This window comes from Maniola hyperantus, chromosome 15 (genome assembly GCF_902806685.2).
Source record: "Maniola hyperantus chromosome 15, iAphHyp1.2, whole genome shotgun sequence".
NCBI lineage: Eukaryota > Metazoa > Arthropoda > Insecta > Lepidoptera > Nymphalidae > Maniola > Maniola hyperantus.
In genome coordinates, this window is record NC_048550.1 from 3,929,183 (window position 1) to 3,947,390 (window position 18,208).

General features: G+C 38.3%; 2 protein-coding genes across 3 annotated transcripts; both read left to right on the forward strand.

Moving 5' to 3' along the window:
* Nucleotides 1-338: 338 nt before the first annotated feature.
* On the forward strand, nt 339-4,720 carry LOC117988713 (AH receptor-interacting protein). 2 transcript variants are annotated; one of them, XM_069503319.1, is made up of 6 exons: nt 339-584; nt 705-890; nt 1,471-1,630; nt 2,369-2,555; nt 3,157-3,245; nt 3,779-4,720. In XM_069503319.1, exons 1-6 carry the CDS (start codon nt 510-512, stop codon nt 3,997-3,999), a joined length of 918 nt encoding a protein of 305 aa, XP_069359420.1. In that variant the 5' UTR covers nt 339-509; the 3' UTR covers nt 4,000-4,720. The 2 variants fall into 2 exon arrangements, with proteins under 2 accessions (XP_069359420.1, XP_034831777.1); XM_034975886.2 differs by having other exon boundaries at nt 348-584; nt 3,157-3,299; nt 3,779-4,717.
* A 1,322-nt stretch (nt 4,721-6,042) lies between these two features.
* LOC117989007 (tRNA (uracil-5-)-methyltransferase homolog A) lies at nt 6,043-13,646 on the forward strand. Its single transcript, XM_034976306.2, has 11 exons — nt 6,043-6,372; nt 6,769-6,919; nt 7,453-7,628; nt 7,735-8,055; nt 8,844-8,981; nt 9,822-9,937; nt 10,613-10,721; nt 11,034-11,156; nt 11,669-11,861; nt 12,360-12,577; nt 13,453-13,646. The coding sequence occupies exons 1-11, from the start codon at nt 6,220-6,222 to the stop codon at nt 13,606-13,608; spliced, it is 1,854 nt and encodes a 617-aa protein (XP_034832197.1). The 5' UTR covers nt 6,043-6,219; the 3' UTR covers nt 13,609-13,646.
* The last annotated feature ends 4,562 nt before the right edge of the window (nt 13,647-18,208 follow it).

Consider the following 18,208-nt stretch of genomic DNA (forward strand, 5'->3'; position numbering starts at 1 on the left):
TCAGTGAATCATCAATGTAAAACTAACCAGTGTCAAATGTGATGACTGATAATGACTCCAGCTAGTGGATCTAGTGTTGACCACTGAGCGAATCAGCACAGGGTGACCTCATCATGGCCTCCAAAGAGTAATGCAGAGTAATGGATGGCCTTACTCCCACCCTCATCCCTTTCCATAAGTAGGTACTAGGTACCCAATTATACCATTTAAGCATATGAATTATACCAATTACCCAGTCTACGACCCATATACCAATGTACTCTGTGCCTCCACAAGTAGGGTAGGTGTAGGGTAGATTGTCACCTTTTATATTGTCACCAATTGTCACTTTGCTGTGGTGCTCATGGTGCTTTGTGTGTTCTGAAACGTAGTGATTATATACTCTTTGGTGTTCTGTGCTGTGTGTGCTTTGCTCATTTGCTCTTATTTTTGTTTTTGAATATTGAGTCACAAATTCTCAAATTAAAAATAAAAACATTTTGCAATTTATTTAGAAATAGAATTTAACGATGAGTAAAGCCCCCATTATAAAGAATATTATTCATGCAGGACAAAAATATGTACCTATCGCCAATGGGAGCAAGGTAAGATAAGATTAAGATGAAAATAATTAACAAGCACAAATTATTAGCAAGTAAAATCTAATGAATTTAATAATGTTGTAAGTTGTAAGTATGTTAATCGTGCACTTGTGTGTGTTTTAGGTGCATTTTCATTTCCAAACATGGAAATTAGGCAAAGAGCGAATTTTATTAGATGATAGTAAAAAAATTGGCAAAAAAGAGCCAATGGTTCTTATTATAGGACACAAATTCAAATTAGAAGTTTGGGAGAATATTGTCAAAATGATGGCTGTTGGTGAGGTAGCAAGCTTCCAGGTGAAGAAAGAGGTATGTAGTTATATATAAAGAAGATTCATATAAAATCGTAGATTATGATCTTTATAAATACTTAAATCATTGATAGTGGTATATTTGTTTAGTCGAGATGATGGTTCACTTCATAGCTATGCTAGGATCCGTTAGGTGATGCGCTATAGTCAAGCTGTTAACTAGGCTAGTTACCACCTGACTGGCAAAGCTGTGCCTAATATATGATTCAGGTAACAAGTTACTTCAAAGTCTTGATCACCGCCGCAAGGTCGCCAGCTTATCGGTGTTTTATAGGATATATTTCGGAGAGTGTGCTTAGGAACTTTTCGATTTTGTCCACCCTCAACATTCCATCTACATGCACGAAACGTTTTGCGTCATCATTCCTCATACGCATGGCTAATGTCTGGAATACTCTTCCACAATATGGGTTTCCTAACAGTTACAACTTGGGTATCTTTAAAACAAGAGTAAATAGGCATCTTCTAGGTGAACGTGTCCCATCTTAGGCCATATCATCACTTTCCATCAGGTGTGATTGTTATCAATCATTTGCCTGTAATGAATTAAAAAAATATACATAATATTTTTATTGCAGCTAGTGTACAGTTACCCATTTGTATCAAAGACTCTTCGTGAGTTAGGGCAGGAGCAAAAGATCAAGCATTCGTGTACTATGACTTTACACACTGAAGGCATCGGATATTCTGACTTGGATGACTTGATTAACAATCCTTGTGATTTGGAATTTATTATAGGTAGGTATTTAATACATTTTAGCTTTTGCTGTTTATAATGTTATACTTTCTCCTAGTTTCATCTACAACATGCTTTTAAAAATTAAACTGTTCAAGTACAACTGTATTGAAGGCTAAAGTTAAAAACTGTGGATATAGTTCAACCACACAACTTTGAATTCATTAGAAGTCACGGGCATCAGATAGTTTTACTATAATTTTACTAAAACTTTAATTTATCAAAATAGTTTGTGCATTCTGGATCTATTTTGCATAATTGTGATCTGCCCTGTCTTCCTGTGCTTACCGGTATAACATTATTTCCATTAGACCAGGCATACACGGACAGCTTGAAGCAGTCAGGATGGACTGCTTCAAGCTGTGACTGCGTGTTGAACTACAGACTTCTACGTACGTACATACACGAACCGCTCAAGCAGTTGCAACTGCTTCAGGTGGTTACCTCCGCCCGAGCTCCTCATTCCACGTCGCGCACGCTTCCTGCCCGCATTGAAATTGCTTGGCAGCTTGAAGCTGTTGACTCTGACTGCTCGAGCGGTCCGTGTTTGTTGATCACTGGCTAACCGCTCGAGCAGTCCGTGTATGGCGGGCCTTATTGGTTTGCCACCTTCTTCACATGCTTCAGTAATCTAACGCGTCCCATCTTAGGCCACATCATCACTTTTCATCAGGTGTGCGATGAATTTAACAAAAAAAGCAGATTGCTAACAACAATTGAACAATTAATTTTCATTGTAGAAGTATTAAAAGTAGAAAGGTCTAACGAGTATGAGAAAGAGTTGTGGCAATATTCCAGTGAAGAGAGGCTGAACCTGGTCCCGGAGTTGAAGGAAAAGGGGAACAGGTTGTATGCACAAAAGCAATATGACGAAGCTGAGGAGACATATAGACAGGCTATTGCGATTTGCGAGCAGCTTATGATCAGGTGTTGTATTTACTTTGCTGTCTTATACGCGCTGAAATTGTAATAGTTGTTTTCCCGAAGCAAAATGATTTTTTCGTGGTATTACAATCAATTTATAATTATAAAAAACTACCTGCCCCGGCGAACTTCGTACCGCCTAACAGTCAATTCTTTTTCAGGAATTTTTTTAAATTTTTCTCTCCGTAATAACCATCCCCGTACTTCAAGGAATATTATGAAAAAAAAAATAGCGAAATCAGTTCAGCTGTTCTCGAGATTTGCGATCAGCAACACATTCAGCGATTTATTTTTATATATAGAGATTTAACTTAACTTTAATATGAAACGGGTACATACCACGATTAATTTGATGTTTTATTTGTCGATATTTCAACCCAATTGCATGGGTCGTGCCCGCGACCACCGACCGACGGGTACGGCTACATGTACCCGTTATTTACATTAAAATTTGTAGTTAATCACGAAATAAGCTTAAAATCATTAGTATTAACTTTACCTTTTTAACGTAACATAACGAAATATTTTGGTAGTTTTAATATTAAAAATATAGTGACGATCCCTGCTCCTTATGCAAAAATCCCATAGGTACCTCTTATTTCAGAGAACGAAAGAGCGATGAGGAATGGATAGCTCTGAATAAGCTGAAACTTCCGGTTCTTCTCAACTACGCTCAGTGCAAACTAGTCAAAGGTGATTATTACCATGTTATAGAGCATTGTAATACTGTGTTGGAGTATGATAAAGGTATGAATATATTATGTACTTATTTTTATTAGGGTCCGGTACCCAATGGGTGCCAAAGGGACCCCGTTCCTAAGCCTCCACTGTCCATCCGTCTGTCTGTCAGCGGGCTATACCTTGGGAACCGTAATATGTAGAGATTTGAAATTTTCACAGAACATGTATTTCTATTGCCGCTATAAACAAATACAAAAAATTTCAAAATGCCCGCCATTATAATGAAAAAATTAAAAAGTTATTTCTTGTACGGTGTTACGGAACTCTTCGTGTGCGAGTCCGGCTCGCACTTGACTGGTTTTTTGCATATCACAGAAACATAATAGACTACAAAACAAAGGTTTCGAACAAAAGTATCGAACTACCCTCTATCTTGTTTATTTTCAAAATCTTCGTATTTAATACGAAATATTAAATTATTACGAAACTACGTACCCGTTATGTACATTATAAAATGTGTTACTTTAGTTCACTTTACATTTCAGATAACGAAAAAGCTTTATACAGGAGAGCTAAAGCACACATAGGAGCATGGAACCCTGACGCGGCTGAACACGACTTCAGAAGATTAAAAACCATCAATCCAACCTTAAGTGCCATCGTGGACAAGGAGTTAGAGAATATTAGACATCTGAGGAAGCAGAAAGAAGAGCAGGACAAGACTGCATTGAAGAAACTGTTCGACAAAGAAAATGAAACCTCATAGCGATAAGACAACTGTTTCGATTCTTATCTGACTGTGTTATGGCCTAAAGCGACGCGCACGGCCGCAAAAAAAACTGTGGTGTGTCGTGGGTGTTGGGCCATCCGACAAAAGCGAAGCGAAAACGACTGATCTGCTAAGCAACTTATAAACATTAAAAGTTTATCTGCCGGTCGCCGGTCAGTATAATTCTTCCCTCGTCTTGCTCTTGTGAATCTGCAGGACTGCTCTGTCTAGAGTCTGGACCTCTCCATTGAACGAGTCTATGGACTGTATTTATTTAAGCTGTGCTTATGTGCAAGTCTTTTCATGCACTGTCCGTTCAGTTATTTTAGCTCTGACGTCATATTTGGCATCATTGCAAATCACACAATAATAAACCCTAAGATCTAAGGAATAAAGCAAACAAAGCAATGGTGCCAATATAACATCAGAGGTAAAATAACTGTGAACGGACTGTATGACTTCAAGCGCCATCAGGTTTAAGTTCCGCAAATTGCTAATACGCGAGGCCGCCATTTTAGTGACGTCATCACTAGACTGAAGTTTCGAGCTGATGGTATATTTTTATTTCGGCTGACGTCAAAATAACGTAATTTCGATGTTAATGAGACATGGTTCCAGCGCAATAGCAATTTGCGGGACTTATAGTTCCAAAAGATATTTATTGTTATCTCTTCATTGTAACAAATAATTATAAAAAATTATCTTAAATTAATGTTTTTTTTAAAATGATAAGTACCCTTTGTCCGTTTGCCTTCAGAAATACAAATATTATAAAGCGAGGTTGACTAGCAAGAACTTCTTGCAAGTTATTCCGCAAGTACTTGCAGAATTGTTTACACTACGCAATATTGTACATGTACATACATTTGTGACTTGCGGCAAGTCCAGCAAGTTACAAAACTTGCGGAAGTGATTGTTTACACGGTAAAAATAACTTGCGGAAGTCAACTTCTGCAAGTTTTGTTGCTGATCTAAACCTTGCTTAAGAATTCTAACGGCAACCGTGACCTAAGACCGTGGCGTGTGGAAGTCCCTACAAGAGATCAGAGATCAGGCATCTAACTGTGGACGTCTATCGACTGTTGATGATAATGATGATTTCTATTCACTACAACTACTGCTTGCAAATGCGACTGCGAGAAGTTTTGCACTAAGGGTCGATTCATATTAGTAGCGAATCGAAGCAAATTTTAATAATATTATATAATAATTTTTTATTAAGTTCGGAAGGTATAATAATAACAGACAATTATAATATATTAAACAAACTTAAATCTAAATTAAAAGTAGATAATTAGTTAAATTAAATCTAAAACTTCATCGAGACTACCGCATTGTACCCAAGATTCTGGCAGCATTACCCCTTTGGATGGCCAAACGAATTCTTTGTCCAAGGTAGCTGCCAGCTCTCGGGTCCCCGGTTGACTCGATAACCCTTTTCAAAATTTCCTCAAAAAGAGCTCGAGTCCCCGGGCGCCACGACTAGGGCCCCAAGGTCTCCACACCAAAAGGCACGAATATGAAGCTCCTATAGAGTTTTTCGTATTTGCGCCTCTTGGCCCGTTCGGCGCTGATGGCCGCTGCACTCGCCATAGAGGAGGTCGCCTGAAGGTGGGACGCAGCTAAAATGTCTCGCCTGTTGCATCTCAAAATAATATTATATTGATTTCTATTTTCGTTACGAGAAGCATGATTTTTTTCTCGGCGATATTCGTGCTTTGTGGTGGAAATCACACTCACAGGGTGGAAAATGGAAATAGAGGTTATGCTAAAATTCGGGGTTAGCTAATTTTTGAATTTACGCGCTTTTAATCTGAATGACGTCACAACTAATATGTTTAATGCTGGCATAGAGATACTATACACAATACTTGTCAATCACTGTCATGTATGTGCTGTGGACTCATCGACATAGGAATACACCTGTGTTCTGATTGGCTGAAATTGTGCGATTCTTGTTGCAACAATGCATTGTGGCCAATAGTGAGCGAGCATTAACCAATCAGAGATTATTGCGATCGTGACATTGTTGCTGTCAAACAACCGCGGTATAACATAAAAAAATATGTGGGCCATCCCTAATAGAATAGAGTAATTTAGAAAATTCCTAAAGTACTCTGTGTTTAGAAACAACCAAACTAAAAACGTGGGAAAAATAAATAAATTTAAGAAATACAATTTTATTGTACTTATAATTCTTTGCCTTTTCTATTAACGATGTCAGATCAAACAGAGATTGGAACAGAAATGTTGAAAATACAAGATAATACAAATGTTAGCGAAGAGTATGCTTATTTGGACCGCGGTGGATTCTCTTCAGAGAAATTTAAAATTGAACTTCGAGGATTACCCAAGTTTTACGGGATAGCTGTAAGTAACTACAACATGACATCATTTTCTAAACAGCAGACTGTCCACTAGCAACAAAATACCACATACACAATACCTACAATTTTTTTTCAAAATATATCTTTGCCTTCATGGTGTTCAATAATTTCCTTATTTTCAACTAACTAGCTTATGCCCGCGACTTCGTACGCGTAGACTACACAAAATTTCAAACCCTGTTTTACCCCTTAGGGATTGAATTTTCCAAAATCCTTTCTTAGCGGATCTCTATGTCAGGATAGTTATCTGCATGCCAAATTTCAGCCCGATCCATCCAGTAGTTTTAGCTGTACATTGATAGATCAGTCAGTCAGTCCACAATTAGTCAGTCAGCTTTTCCTTTTTATATATATAGATAACAATGATTTCTTTTTTCAGGAGTTGAAAAAACTAATGAACAATAAACTAGGGTTGAACACAAGTAAGATAAAAAGACCTAAGAATGGCAGCCATTGGTTGTATGCATGTTTCCAAAACAATGAAGAGCGAACTAAAGCCATTGCAGCACTGAATGGATACTCTTGGAAAGGTAATAATAGTTTACTGATTTCTTTCATCATCATGAAAAACTAACACTAAGAGAACTAAGCAAATCTAAATATTTGTAATACCTACGTAGGTATGTCAAAAATGACTGAACTGGTAGGATTCCTAGACCTAGCGTCTCCAGGTATCGCGCCAAAAACATCAGCCTTTCTTTTTTTGAAAGAATATTAGCTAAATCAGGACTAATATTCCCCTTTATAATGACATTTCGGCTTTGAAATTGTTGTGTCTGACACTTATACCTATGTGACGTTTTGTTGGTCTCAATGACAAAGATAGCGCTCTACAAAACCGCTATCTCTTTTTAAAAGATGATGTACAATATTTTATGCCGCGTACTATACAAAATCCCCAAATTAACAGGTTCCTATGAGGAATAATGATTATCTATGATAGCACTACATTTAGATCTGTCAATTTAGTTTACATATTTAAGTATGTATAGTATTCATTAACTTACATTTAAAAAGTTCTCTAACCTGTATATTATGTGAATTTATGTTTTTGTTTCTATAGGGAAAACATTAATAGCTGAAGAAGCAAAACCAGCACCTGACCCAATCGTCAGAAAGAGAAAGCAGGATGAAGAAGGACCACAGAACAAGAAGAAGAAAGAAGACGAGAACAAGAGTCAAGATGAGAGGTTGAAAGATGCAGTTACACCATACTGGAATGTGCCCTATGAACAGCAGGTTTTTTTATTTTATTAATAAGGTTCGCTAGCGATTTTTACAAAAATGATCTTAAATTACTTACATAAAGTTAAATTACATGACGACCATTATTTCATTGTTGCAGATTAAGTTAAAGGAAAAAGAAATAAAGAACTTGCTCATGAAATTTGACAATGAAGTGTGGAAGATCCATATAGAGAAAAGAAATGAAATTGAATCCAACCGCAAAATACACAATGGTTTAAGTTTTGAGTTAAAACCCATACAGAAGTCCCCAGTAACTGAGAGCTACAGGAATAAGTGTGAATTCACTGTTGGGATTGATGAGGAGTCACAGAAGCCCACAGTTGGGTTCAGGCTGGGCAGCTATGTGACTGGGACTACAGGTGTCGCGCCTGTTGGTAGCTTGAACCATATCTCTGAGAAAATGAAGAAGGCTGTTTTGGTAAGAAATGCTTTAGAATCACTACCCACATATAAATGCGAAAGTGGGTTTGTTAGTTAGATTGTTGGTTTGTCCTTCAATCACGTCGCAACGTATCGACGTGAATTTTTGAATGGGTATAGTTGAAGACCTGAAGAGTAGCATAGGCTACTTTTAGCCCGTAAAATCAAGAGTTCCCACAGGATTTTTAAAAAACTAAATCCACACTGACTTTAGCTAAGTTTGCTTTGAAATATTTTCATACTAGATGAATGTCCTTAGCTTCATCCATGTGGATTTAGGTTTTTAATAAAAACCTAAATCCACACCTAAACTTTTCACCCCAGAAGAACAGAGTTCCCACTCCTGTGGGAACTCTGTTCTTCTGGGGTGAAAAGTAGCTTATGTATTTTTCTGGGATGCAAAATCTCATTACCAAATTTCGTAAAAATCTGTTGAACGGATGGGTTATGAAAAAATAACAGATAAAAGCTACACACTTTTGCATTTATAATATTAGTATTCATAGCTTGGAAATTCCAAAATATAAAGAATAGCTTAAAATGAGCTCTATAAAAGTAGAAAGAAAGAAAGAAAGAAAATGCATTTATTTGTTGTTGGTGTCACAGAAGATAGTTAGATCATCAACTGTGATGTGTTACTAAATTAGTAATGACACAATATGTATTGGCATTGGCAGTGAAAGGACTATTAAAGGCACTTAATCTCGCGATAGATAGCGAGAGGGATGCAGGTTCAATTCCTGCTGGTTCCACAATTTTTGATATGCACTAACCATTTATTTGTAGCTATTCCAAGAGTTTGTCCGTCAATCGAGCATGCCGCCATTCTCCCCCGCGGACTATTCGGGCTATTGGCGATACCTCACTGTGCGAGAGTCCAAGCATACCAGCGACCTCATGCTGATCATTGCTATGCATCCACAGGTACTGTCATTTTTTTTAATTACCTTCAAAAATTATGAATTTTCTGTCTTTAACTCAATCTGTGTATAGTGTCACACAACATGGACCTGAAGTATCGTAGTGGGAGAAAATTGACGAATCCGGGAAGCGAAAGTCGACCTATTAACCAATCGCGTGCACTCGCTATTCGCCAACCAATCGCGTCAATGCTCAAGTTGTTTGCCGGGCTCTATAAAGTAATTAGCCATGGCCAAAGCCTCTCACCAGACCATACCAGAGACAATTTCTTACATAATAGGATATTTCACCCTTTTTGAAGTGTCTCAATTTGATCCTAATGTAAACTACCAAAAAATTTACAAAAATTTTATTTGATTGATAAGTGCAGTAAAAATGCATTCAAATTTTGCATTTCAAATTTCGCCGCGAAAACACTACCCGCCATCTTTTTAGGTTCATGTGCTGTCATGACGTCACGGATTGGTAAACAATGGTATTTTTGTGAAATACCTACGTTTCAACTTCAACTAGATTTTTTTTAGTTTAGAATACTTTGTAGAATAAATTATAAAATTTATTGTAGGTATAATTTAATAAACTGAAATTACAATTTTCCATTGCTTATTGATTACCTTGTTTATGCATTTTTAGATTTTGTCTCGCTTTAATACCGTATTGTTTACATAATGATATACTTAGCCAAATAATACTTGTATTATATTATATCCATAAAAATCATTGCTGTAAAATAGAAGAAAATTTTCGCGCTCGCTACGCTCGTGACTCTAGCGTATGGTATAAAAGTACAAAAGTATTATTTATTATTCATTAAAAAAAACTAAAAATTTATTCTATTCTAAGGATCTAACAACAGAAGAACTTGAAGAACTGAAGAAAAAGCTGATAGACTATTTTAGTAGTGAAGAGTCAATTGCCTGCAACATCAAATCTTTGTACTTTGAGCTCCTCACTAAAAGGTGAGATCTGGCTAATTCTGTATTTTGTATACACAATCTCTAAATTAAACTAAAATGACTGGTCTAAATATATTGCTATCTCTTTCATAACTGTCCCTGCGGAAAAGGATAGCACTAGCTAGATTCAGATCTGTCAATTTAGTTTGTGTGCAACAAAACGGGCCACATTATTTCTTTCTTTATTACGTCGATATTTCGTAAATCCATACTAATAATTAATGTCCATAAAAAATCCATAAAAAATAAATGCGAAAGTGTGTCTGACTGCCTGTCTGGTCTGCTAGCTTTTCACGGCCCATCCGTTAGATTTCATCCCGGAGGCTACTTTTTTCCCGAAAAATTCCCACGGGATTTTTAAAAAGCCTAATTCCACGCGGACGAAGTCGCGGGCATCATCTAGTATCCTTATAAACGCTAAAGTGGGTATATCTGTTTATCTGTCGGTTCTTTCCTTTTTACAGCTTAATTACTGAAAATTACTTTTAAAATTTGTTCCACGCAACCCATGAAGTTTTAATTTTTAATCGAAGTGTCAAGTAATGCTTTCAGTCGTCGGAGTACCTCCTTATTTTTTTAATAGTTTTCACTTCTTTTGTCAGTTCCCAGTTCCCACTAACTACTATTTTTTTTAGTTTAAAGTAAGAGCAAGTTCAACAACAATTTCATACATTTCAGGCGAGTAGGTGAGGACGGGTCGAAGCCCTCCCATTTGATGGGATCAACGCATATCATAGATACGATATTGGGACGACAGTTCAGGATATCACCTGAGGCTTTCTTTCAGGTAATATAATATCAATATTTTCTATAATCAGATGTACCGTATACGTTATGTTCATAATGCCCATCAGGCCATCAAGCTCATAACCCTTAGGCTCCATTAACACTGGTGCAGACTCGAAGCTACGCAAAGCGACTCCTATTTACACTTTACAATATAAAGTGGAGGCTTCTGCGCAAAAAGCCGATTAGTCAAAAAGATAACAATAGTTGTGTTATAGTTCTTGTAATTCACGAGCGCGCGTGAATTTTACTTGTGTTACGTCATATACATGCATATTGCGTATTGGTAGTCAAAAAGTATACCGAATTGCAGATAAACACAGCTGGCGCCGATATTCTGTACCAGAGCGCGATAGATATGAGCCAGGTTCGAAGCAGTAGCACAGTCGTGGACATTTGCTGCGGCACCGGCACCATTGGACTGTGCTTCGCTAAGGTAAGCGTCCGCTAGATAAAACCTAAATTTTAATTAATGATTTTCATCTGTTTGGCATAATCCATTACCAGTAATACTCTCAGTATTACTGTCCAGGCTGGAAATAAAGAAAATTACGGCCAAGTAATATTGTATCGACGAGGTGAAGTCGAGGAGTTTCCAAGTGATTTTGTGGACGAGGCGCCAGCCGAGTCCTTGTAAATAAACGAGGTTGTTCTTCAGGTCTGTCTTCTTTTTCTTTTTTTTATTAAACAACTTAAAAATTGTAAAATGTGAACTAATTTTCATTTACGCTAATTCGACTGCGTCTTGTTCTATTTTAAGACCTTTGAAAAAATGCTCATTTACAGCAGTACTCAGAGTCGCTTAATCGTTACCTAAGTTTAGTTAAAACGAGACAGAGCTATATCTCTCACATAAATCTGTCTCGTTTTAACTCAATCTTAAATAACGATTAGCGTCTACGAGTGTGGCTGTTAGACTTTATAAACTCTATGCTTTCCCCACAACAGCATTGCGACAAAGTGCTCGGCTTGGAGCTGGTCGCGGAAGCCGTCAAGGACGCGAAGGCGAATGCGGAACTAAACAACATAGATAACTGCGAATTCTTCACGGGAAAGGCGGAAGATGTATTGCCCTCAGTTCTGGCACGTGTGACGGGCGATGACGTCATTGCTATCGTGGACCCGCCCAGAGCTGGACTACGTAAGTAATTTACCTATCTCCACAACAGCATTGCGACAAAGTGCTTGGATTGGAGCTGGTCGCGGAGACAGTCAAGGACAAGCAATCGAAAAATGTTCATTTCAGTTCATAAAATAATATAATGAATTTTATAATTCACTTTAATGATTTCGTTTTTTAGACAGATAAATTCTAAACGCACGAAGCTAATGACGCCATGATGCATTCCGATTGTGACGTCATGTGGATTGAAGTTTTAATGTATTTCACTAGAAAACACCGTTGTTTACCAATCCGTCTGACGTCATGACAGCTCATAAACCCAAAAAGATGGCGCGTAGCGTGTTCGCGGCGAAATTCTGAAATGCAAAATATAATTGCATTTTATTGCACTTATCGATCGAATAAAGTTTTTATAAATTTTATCGCAGTTTATTATCACTTTAGGATCAAATTAAGACACTTCGAAAAAGGTTAAAATACCGTATTCCTAATTCAGAAACGTTGATATACACACAGACATGCGGGCAATCACTCAACTCCGCAACACAAGGAAAGTGAAACGCCTGGTATACATATCGTGCAGCCCGGCGTCGGCCATCAAGAACTTCGTGGACCTTTCGCGGCCTTCCTCCAAGACGCTAAGAGGCGCGCCGTTCGTCCCCGTAACAGCGGTCCCTGTTGACATGTTCCCGTACACTAAGCACGTCGAACTGGCTATACTGTTCGAAAGAGAGGTGAGAAAATAGACATATTTTTTATTTCACTACAAAGTATGCTAAGTGACGATCCTAAGGTGAAAGCATATCGGCGGCGAGGTGATTACGTAAAACGTTGCAGTAGCGACAGCAACGCGACATCAGCAGCAATGCGACAGCTCATTTGCTCTCTCTCTTTCTCTTCTTCTTATTTTGCTTTGTGGCTATTGCTGTCTCTCTCTAGCCGCTGTTACGTGCGACGTTTGACAGCAATGATCGCGAGATTTACGCCTGTTGCAAGCCTGTCGTGAGATACGTAATCACCCCGCGGGATGCTATATCACTTGGTAGTAAGTACGTCTTCGTCAGAAGGGTGATGACTAGCCTCGCTCGAAGCCTCCTGTCTGGCTTGACATACCCGCAACCCGACATTTGCTATGAAGAATTTCGTGTATCTTTCGCGGCGTTCCTCCAAGACGCTAAGAGCTCAAAAAAGTCAAAGTAAGAATACAGTAGAAATCCCGTATTCTTACGTCGGGTATCAGTATTCAATTTACCTCTAACTAGCTTACCCCCGCGACTTCGTCCGCGTGGACTACATAAATTTCAAACCACCTTTTTTACACTTTTGGGGGTTGGATTTTCAAAAATCCTTTCTTAGCGGATGTCCACGTCATAGTAGCTGTCTACATTCCAAATTTCAGCCCGATATGTCCAGTAGTTGGAGCTGCGCGCTGATAGATCAGTCAGTCAGTCAGCTTTCCTTTTATAAATATATAGATCTGTTGATAAGTTGAGTTGCATGTGGGAGCCCACCACATTAGTATCCTCAGAAAAACCTGTACTATTATGTGATGAATTGGAGTCACGAACCTCAGCAATATATATCGCTATATCTATATCGATTTTTATAGCAATCAAATGAAAAAGTCAGTGAGGCCAATGAAGAACCAAAAACAGAAGAAACCAACGGGGCCAAGGAAGAACAAGCAACAACAGAAACTGCTTCAAGTAAAGATGAATCAATAGAAGATAATAATTTAAGTACAAATGACGATGTACAGAATTAATATAATTATTTTAACATTAAATAAATGTTTTTATAGTTTCTAATTTGTTTCATTTTTTTTACCAACTTCAATAGGTACTAGGTAGTAGGTGTTATTTATCAATTTTTTTTCATCCTTACCTATCACCATTGATCTAAAATAAAACCTATAGAAGAGCTATTTCAAACAAAAATCGTTTTTTATAAACTTGTCAAAATTTGAAATGACATCAAGTTGTAATGGCCTAAGAGCCCATGAGGGCCAGACCCTCGTTATTTTATAAAAGGTGATTGGTTGTCTGACAGGGGGTTACCGTGATACAAAAGTGTCTGGCAATGCATGACGTGATTTCTAATCCGAAGAAAATATAAGAAATTATACGCGAAAAATTTTATACGTCTGTGCTACCTATAACCTGCCAAAGCCACATGATCTAAACTCGTCGATAGTCGCTGATCGTCATTCCCTGTGTTGGGGACAATGCATAGAGAAACTTTCAGCTTTTATAAAATAACGAAGGTCTGGCCCTCACACAGTGGCGTGCAGGTCATAGAGGCATAAATGCACTGCTTACCCCAGTTGTAACAGCTTAATGCTTATTTTTCATTATAGCCTGCCAGTAAACAGGTTCCTACCAACTAATGCCTACCCTGGCCTCAAACCCTGTGCACGCCACTGCCCTCATAGCCTAAGCTTTTTGCTTTAGTTTAGTTAAAACGAGTTGCAACCAGCAAAATTTTTTGTTGGGAATAATCAGTTTTGTGCGTAGTAGGTAATACATAGATATCATTTCCGTCAGCCATTAGTATACTTATAATAATACTTAATATGAGTATAATGCATTCATAATAATTACATAATATTAATATGTAATAACATTAGTGTGTAAATTAATTACATAATATTCAAAACCTTGCTATTAGGTTTATATTTGGCTTGCGCAAATATGACCATGTCTCCGAATTTCGTTCAAAGCTCAAATGGTTACCCATTCGCTTTCGCCGGAATCTGCACATTGTTTCTCTTCTGTACTGTGTATTGTTCAATCCAATGACTCCAAGTTATTTAAAAGAAAATTTCAAATTTCTAGGCCATGACAGACCCTGGATAGAGTTTTACGATCAGCGGGAAAACTCATTCTAGCGCCACCTACACATCGGACAAAATACTTTAAGAATTCCTTCACGGTCACTGCTATCTGTTTATGGAACGAGCTTCCCTCGCAAATCCATCGTGCTGAATCCCTTAACAAATTTAAAATTGACGTCAAAGATCATTACCTATCTCTTTGCTATCATCAGTAACGGCATAGTTTATTATTTAAATCTATATGTGTATGTCGGAGATACTCGGCAGTAATCGGGACGCAAACGTTGTCTAGTGGCGTTGATCGAGTCTACGCATTATGACACAATCTGGGTTACCATGGACACGTAAGAAAAACAATATGGTTTGAAGATGGTAAGAGAAACGACTTGTGTACTTGTGTAGAATCGTATCCCGCGTTCCTATTAAGCCAACATAATAACCCTGTAGATAAACGCCCAATAGAAGGAAATAAGACGATCCTAGAGCTCTCTGCCGATATCAGAAGCGGGATCAGTGTTGGCACAGACCGGGAACAACGGGAACGGTAATGATAATTGGCGTACACTGTTTGAACAACAGAACGAAAACATGCGTGAACGGATTGTCACCTTACAATAGCCTAAACCAAATTACCGTGGAGATTTACCCGAGTTTGATTACCTGATAACCAGGCACGGATTCAAGATCATGCACGACGAACGATTATGACGTATGAAATCAAAATCAAAATAATTTATTCAAACTACGAGGATCCGAGCTATGGCGTTTACAACTAATATTCCTTTGCGGGACGAGCGCGACGAGGGCAGCTGGTGAGCGACACGTAGATGTCTGCGTCGTACAACCAATTTTAGGCATATTGGAACATAAAGGTGATGTAAATGCATTTTCTTAAGATTCCTGTGCTGAGTGCTCGTTATTTAAATAAAGTTTTAAATTCAAGTTTAACGCTGAATGTGTTAATAATGTGGTTTCTGTGGCTGCTATTGGTCAAACACGAGTGTTCAGTACCTACGGAATGGATTTTATGTTGTGTACGTGACCGTTATACGTTAAAAGCTCTAAATTTAAATAGAAGTTACAAAATATGCACATGATAAATTTAAAAAAATGCCAGTAGGTCATGTACCACTCGAAGAGAGTGATGTAAACAATCAGTAGAATGATCATGATCAGTAACAGCTCGAGTAGAGACTCTATCGGCCATATGAAGTTTGACCGTGCCAGTAGTTATTACGTAGTCGCAGCCCGGTAGAAATCGGTGTCTCTTGGGGCAACTTGAGAGTCCGTGGGCGCGCGATGCGCGTTTAGCTCTGGTGGAGGTCGGGGTCTTGAGAGACCGTAGCGCAGACAGGTACGCGTGTGTATGGGAGATGCACACGGATGGTCCACTGCGATGGATGTGAGAGTGAAACCGCAATCCACGGGGGATGGATGTGCGTGGGCAATTACAATTGCTCGTTGATCCACTGTGATGGATGTGAGTGTGAAACCGCAATCCACGGGGGATGGATGTGCGTGGGCAATTACAATTGCTCGTTGGCTGTGGGAGCCGGGCCGATAGGAGTGTTGACTCGAGTGTTTTAGATTTTTAAAGTAAACGACTGATACATGGCTGTGGTAAAAAAAAAATGATTGAGAACCTATTTGTTTTGTTTATGAACAATAATGCGAAATAAACTGTAGCTCAGTTAAATGGTTTCTAGATATTTGAAATAACTGGCGATAATGATTTTAATGATTCTAAGATTTTCTTTATGGAAGTTGAGGTCAGAATTGGCCGAGGAATCAAGTACTCGTCGGTAAGTGTTTAAATAGCTACTCTTTGGTTGTTTTATTTCTTCTCAGAGTAACTGCAGCTGATGTACTTCACACGAGGGCGTGTGCTGCTAAGGACAGGCGTGTCAGAGATACTCGGCAGTAATCGGGACGCAAACGTTGTCTAGTGGCGTTGATCGAGTCTACGCATTATGACACAATCTGGGTTACCATGGACACGTAAGAAAAACAATATGGTTTGAAGATGGTAAGAGAAACGACTTGTGTACTTGTGTAGAATCGTATCCCGCGTTCCTATTAAGCCAACATAATAACCCTGTAGATAAACGCCCAATAGAAGGAAATAAGACGATCCTAGAGCTCTCTGCCGATATGTATATTTATCTATGTAGTCTTATGTATGTCTATTATACTTTATTTGTATGTATTAGTGTATTAACAATATGTATTTTATATTCTTATTATATGGTTTAGTTTATTTAGCTATTGGTATTTAGGTTTATTTTACACCACCTCCCATTGTCCATTTGTTCGTTTTTTCCCTAGCGTTAAGGTTGTCTGGAAGAGATCGCTATTTAGCGATAAGACCGCCTTTTTGTACCTACTTATTAAGATTTCTTTTTGTAACCTGTCATTTGTGTTTCTGTGGTGCAATAAAGTATATACATACATACATACATACATAATATTAGTGTGTAATAGTAACATACTAATTTTGACAGTTTCATACATCTTTTTTCTATACTTATATAAAAATAAATCGCTAAATGATCGCTGATCGCAAATCTCGAGAACAACTGAACCGATTTCACTAATGATTTTTTTCGCTAATACTCGACTGTTAGGCGGTACGAAGTTTTTTTTTTTTTTAAAGAATATTAGCCATGTTAAATGACTAATATTCCCCTTTCCTCTCCAACTAAGCGTCAAGCTTGTGCTAGGAGTAGGTACAACAATAGTGCAACGGGCGGGGTTTGAACCGTCGACCTTTCGGTTTTCAGTCCACTCCTTTACACGTTGAGCTATTGAGGCTCTAAGTTCACCGGGGCAGCTAGTGATAGAGTATTTTTTTTTTGTTTAAAATAGCCCTTCTATAGGTACTAAATTAGTTCGGTGGTTGACTATGTGAATTTCAAAGTCGTTATCTGAGCTAAGCGGTTGCCGGTATGCGCCGAGGGCGACGAAGTAATTCAGCTGGAATTTAATAAAGGCCGACGCGCATTCCGGCGTGCACCAATGATACCTAGCCGTAGATATTTTCACGTACCTACTGGGGTATAGAAAATATTCGGGTACAGATGGGCAGAGCGGTGAAATTGGGGTTTTAGTTGTAAAAATAAATGTTTTTAACCTTTGCTAGCTATGCTATTCAAAAGCAAACATGTAGGAATAAATTCATGTTTAAAGTTCTATAAATTAAAGGTTGTTATACCTGCGCGGCCCATAGGATCTTGTTACCGCGAACTGACTATGAAATGATACGAGTGAAAAATCTTCAAAAACTCTAAAGGTCTAAAGCGCTGTGCAAACGCGTTTCACCGAGAAGGTTTCTGCGATTTGTTTATCTTGTCAGCTAACGAAAACTATAAGTAACAACCCGTCGGAAATATCTGCGCACCTTGCTGGAATGCGCTTCTCCGCAGCTCGCCCATTTCCGCCTATTCAGTACTCAAAGAGTATATAACACTACGTTCTACCAGTACCGTTGCCAACGCAAGCACGTTGCATGACGTCATTAAACCAGGTTCTCAGA